Here is a 5,461-nt window from a genome sequence, read left to right on the forward strand (position 1 = left end):
AGAACTGTGAGAGAGTAAATTTCTGTTGTTTTAAGCCACTAAATTGGTGGTACTTTGTTACAGCAGCCCTGGGAAACTAACACAACGACGTAAGCCAGCTTACTTTTCCTCGCCTCTGCCTTACCTCCCTGCAGGACCGTTCCCCATGCTCCCTACTCTAAAGCATTGAGGACGTGCACAGAGACATGGACAGACAGACAGACACACACACAAACATATGCACACATCTTTGCTAATTTACAGCTTTGTCCCAGCCTTTGCCTGGGAACGTGATGAGCATTTGCTAAGAAGAAATGGGCTGGACTAGATAATTTATCAAGACCTGCAGAAAACCTGGGCTGGGGGGAGCAGGCAGGCTGAACCAAGGGGCTCCAGGAGGCCAGGTTCCTTCAGTTTCTGGGCTGCAAGTAGAAGCCTCTGGGAAGGCTGAGACAGCGCAGGCGGAAAGGAGCCCAGAGACAGACTCGCACTTGCACGCCTTCGACGAAGGGAACAGAGAGGCAGCCTCCCAGGTCCAGAGGCACCGGGAGGAAGGAAGCCGCCAGCCTCTCAGTGGGGAGAGCCCTCTTGCGCAGTACACAGTGGGCTCACTGCAGCAAAAACTCAGCTGGGAAGGCCTGCTTCAGGGTGAACATGACGAAGACGATCTCCTTGTAATCATCCGATTCGTACAGACACCCAAACCGGGGTGACCCATTGGGGCCGGCGCCCATTCTCTGGAGGTCTGAGTAAGCGCAGCTGCCCGGGGCCAGCAGGGTGGGCTCCGACCAGGCCAAGGGCGCGGGGGGCTGCCAGTTGAGGTACACGCCCAGGTTGGCTCTCCCCCGTGGGTCAGTCGGGTGCGTGTAGAGCAGCCACTGGTCTGGGGATTCTGATCCCGCACGGGGGCTGGGGAAGCCAGTGATGCTCCCTTGGCAGCCGTGGGTAGGCTCCACGAGCTTCTGCACTGGCTGGGTCTCCCCGAAATCGAGCCCGTCGTTGGCGCTCTGGACCTGGACCCTGGCTCGGAGGGGGCTTCTCGCGTTCAGGTACACAACCCTCCATTTCGCATCCCCAACTTAGGCCACCTGGCACTCCAGGGTGTCCCCGGCCACGAATTTCCCTCTTGCCCACGTGTTCCCGTGGTCCTGGCTGACCAGGCAGAAGGCGGAAGGGGAAGGCGCCTGCAGGGAGGGACGGTTGCAGTAAGCGTAGGCTGGCACCACCTGGCTCTGCGTCGGGCTGTGCAGCTGCAGACAGGGTCCCGGGCCCACCGCGAAAGTGGCCCAGTCCTTGTGGGCCGGGCCAGTGACGGAGTCCGTGAGGTCCCTGACGGGGCTCCAGGACCTCCCGTGGTCGGTGCTGGTGACCTGCCACAGCCGTGTCACGTTGACCCTGGTGTGGAGCTGGTGGTGCTCAGACACCTGCCCAGGGATGGCAATGAAGAAGAGGAAAACGGTCCCCGTCTTCTCGTCGTACAGGGGGCTTGGGTTCATGGAGCGGTGGCCCTCCATCTGGGCTTGGGCCACCGCCTCCTGTGCATGCCACTGCAAGTGAGGAGAGAAGGAGCAGCACAGCTTGGAAATGGCCAGTGACAGTGACAGAGGCTGCACTCTGGGGGGCGGTGTGGGGTTAGGATCAAGGGTCATGGAGGAGAACGCTTGGTCCAGTGCTCATTCACCCTCACAACACCTCCCAGAGCGGGACCCAGGGCTCCGCCTCACTCCCTCCGAGACAGCCCAACCCCAGCCGATCCCATCAACATACATCCAGGGCACCTATGATGTACTAGACCTCAAGTACAAAGATGATTCAGGCACCAGCCATTCGCAGCTCCATCCTGGCTCCTTCAACTTACCAGCTCAGTCCAGCTTCCCATTCTTGAAAAGTAAAGCCCTGGTAATAACTACAATATTCTGCCTGTGTGTGACAGAATATGACAGTCGCCTCCCCCCTTCTATACACCATCCTCTATTAATGTAGCCTAGGAGGGGGCAGCACCATGTTGCTAGGACTCACCGTGAGCTTCCATAGTCCCCGGGCGTATGTCATAGATGCTGCAGCTCTGCTGTCTATCCTTGTTCATTAATAGCTATCCCCCAGTGAGTGTTTCTCAGGACAGACACCGTGCCAAGAGTCTAATGTCCATAGCCTCATGTAACCCTAACCTCTAACTCCTGGGGGACAGGTATTACGATCTCCATCTTACATCTACAGAGTGAGAGGCTTAGATAAGGTAGATGAGCTGCCCAAGGCCGTACTTCTGGTAAGCGGTAGAATCAGGACTTGAACCCAGGTCCATCTGCTTCAAACCCATGCTCTAAACAACTACAAGGACATAAGGACCACAAAGTAAAGATATTAAACCCTTCATATGTGAAAAGCCAGCCTTGGGTGTCTTCATCAGAATTACTTGATCTACATGCTGGAACTTCAGGTTGCAAGCAATCACTCCAACAACCCACCCCAGGTTAATTTTACTCAAAGGATCAACTCCCTCCCAGTTATGTGATGCTGAACTAGTCCTCCCTCAGGTTCTCAAGGATGTAGGGAAACCTTTCCAAAATCAGTTTCCCTGACTGACTTGTAATAAAACAGATGCAGCTAGGCCAGGCGGACTTGTTCAGGGTGAACCCATGTGAGATCCAGGCGATCACTTGGAGATACCTTCTCTGTCCCATCCTTGATGGTCCCCTGGGTCGCTCTGTCCCCCAGACTTCAGCCATCTAAGGATGAGCTGGTCCCCGTATTCCCGGCAGAGCAATCACAGCCACTTGCTGCCTTACCCGGACCTGGGGGGTGGGCACGTTGTAGCTTCCCTTGCGCAGGACAATTAGCTTCGTGTGCTCATTCTTCTTGCTTGTCCGCCCTTCCGCAAAGGCCAGCAGGGTCTTCGCTGAGGCAGGTAGAGCAGAGCGGGGATCCTGCAGGCATGGGGTCCCAACTGGAACACTCTCTCCCTCTGCAGGATGGGGCAGGACGCCACGGGGCTTGAAGGAGGGCACGGGAAGAGGAGATGAGTCCCCTGCAGTCAGGTCCTGAGATGGGGCCAGAGCCGCCCTCCGGGGCAGGTGGAGCTTACCTCACAGGTGAGCTGACTGATGCTGGGTGTCCTGTCCTCCTCCCACACGGGGTTCATCCCCCTTTATTGCACTCCAGGCCCCTGTTTACTGACCCTCACGTGCCTCCCACGGAGTTTGGCAACACCTCTGTCCCTGACATGTTAGGAGCGGGTATTTGGAAAAGAGCGTTTTGTGTTGTATTTTTCTTACAAGTTGACAAACCTCCTTATAACAGATTTGTGATAACCTGCAACTGTTTTTGGCAAACCCATCAATCAAACACCGATCCCCGGGTGGGGTGGGAGGGCCTGCCGAGTGACATTCTGCAGCTGTCCAACTGCCAGAAAATGACACATGGGAGCTTTTTATAACTCCAGAGCCCTAGAAATTTGTCTTAGAAAAAAAAAAAAAAAAGGGTAGTGCGGGGTAGTGGGGGGAAACCTTGATTCTTAAGGTTCTCCTCCCCAGGCTGCCTGAGGCTAAGGCCCAGCTGTGCCCCACGTGTGGGATCCACCCCTGAGGCAGGGACAGGGCGATGGGAATGGAACAGGGAGGCCCTGGGTGACAGGGCTCACCCAGACTCAGAGGATCCTCCAGAGCTACGAGAAAATAAAAATGAAAAATAAGCATTTGGCCCAAAAGGGTGGCAAGGGCTGGAGATAACTTGGTGACCGTGCATGACAGTGGACTCCGTGCTGGGCCACCTGGGTCCCCTTCAGGGGGCTGAAAAGAACTTCCTCCTCCTGGTCATACCCCAGAAAGCACTGTATCTGAAGACTGGCCTGCCCAGAATATAAAGACCCGGTCCCCTTGTCCTAACTCAGATGCTCTGAAGGGTCCCAGCACCAGGGCTCCCTGTGGGCTCGCGGCCCAGCTTCTCCCTCTGCCCCTCCCACCACCCTCCCTTCCTTTGCACAGCACTGACCCCAGGAGACTCCCCTACAAACCACCTGCGTCAGAGCCTGCCTCCTGGGGAGCCCCACCTCCAACGCAAGTTTGGGGAGGGAAAGTAGAAAGCAGGGTGAGCCCTAAGAGTTACTCAGCTTCTCCTCTGTACACCCTTTCCAACTGCTTGCATTTTCCCTACCATGTACGTATATTATCTATTTAAAACTTAATTTAACATTTTTGAGAAAGAAATGTAATCTATCAGTATTTTACTCAATCCATTATGATTATTGTTTGGACAATGTAAAAATATGTGATTGCCTAAACATGGGTGGAAGAACTAAGTCTTCATGATAAAATCTAGACCTGCAAAGGGCAGTCCAAGAAAACAGGGCTTGGAAGACATAACAGTGGCTAAGTTGACATTTTGTTATGAAAGATATATTAAAAATAGAAATAAAAATCGGGGAGAAAGGTGCAGTTCAACAGTGTCCTCTAGAAACTTGATCAAGGGTTTGTTTAAGCTCTTGGGTATTTACCTAGGAGTAGAAATGCTGGGTCATATGGTAATTCTATATTTAACTTTTTTTTTTTTTTTAACTTTTTGAGGAACTACCAGACTCTTTCCACATCAGCTGCACCATTTACTTTCCTACGAGCAGTGTATTAAGGTTCTAATCCCTCCACATCCTCATCAACACTGGTTATTGTGTCTTTTTTGATAATAGCCATGCCAGTGGGTGTGAAGTGGTATCTGACTGCGGTTTTGATTGGCATTTGGTACAATGATGACTAATGATGCGGAGCATCTTTGCATGCGCTTATTGACCATTGGAGCTGGACTTTAGCCTGGAGGTAATGGGAAGATTTCAAGCTCCTTTAGGCAAGGGAGTGGTGATCTCACTTGATGAACTTCTGAGGAAGTCTCTCTTTTGGCTTCAGGGTACAAGGGGACAGAAGGAGAGTCTGTTGCAATTTTCCAGGTGAGATAAAATAAAAGCCTGGGTGGAGCAGAGACAGTGACTGCTGAAAGAGGTGCTCAGCTCTTAGAGATGGGAAGCAGTAAAATTAATAGGGCTGGGAGCGCAAATTAGGGAGGAGTTGAGAATGTCCCAGTTTAAAATAGGCTGAATTGATTTCCACAGCGTCTGTGACTATTTTCTGGATTCCTCTTTTAGACTCTAATCTCCTTTAGGATGGGGAGAAATTTATTCATTCGTATTGCAAAAATTTATCGTGTTCTTACCTTGTGCATTGCATTGTTCTAGGAACTTGGGATGCTTTGTGAATAAACAGAGATCCCTGGCCTTGTGGAGTTTGTGTTCTAATGGGGATGGGTGGGGTTACTATTATTGCCCCAAACCAGATAGTGGTCACTAGGGCTGGGACCTGTCCGAGCACCTGACAAGGATGGCCTTATTTGACCTCACAAATGCCCACAAATGCCCTGCTCTGTAAAACCTGTGAGGCTGACAATGGTTCCCCTGTGGAAGAAATGCTGGCCTGGAGCAGGAGAGCTGTGGACACACGCG

At 52.5% G+C, this 5,461-nt stretch overlaps 1 protein-coding gene across 1 annotated transcript; it reads right to left on the reverse strand.

Moving 5' to 3' along the window:
* Nucleotides 1–587: 587 nt before the first annotated feature.
* NEU2 (neuraminidase 2) lies at nucleotides 588–3,118 on the reverse strand. The gene is given in 4 exon segments (XM_068543658.1): nucleotides 588–1,526; nucleotides 2,766–2,878; nucleotides 2,881–3,004; nucleotides 3,062–3,118. Coding segments are annotated over 4 exon segments (1,233 nt in total).
* Nucleotides 3,119–5,461: the final 2,343 nt, after the last annotated feature.

Source organism: Eschrichtius robustus, chromosome 5, assembly GCF_028021215.1.
Source record: "Eschrichtius robustus isolate mEscRob2 chromosome 5, mEscRob2.pri, whole genome shotgun sequence".
NCBI lineage: Eukaryota > Metazoa > Chordata > Mammalia > Artiodactyla > Eschrichtiidae > Eschrichtius > Eschrichtius robustus.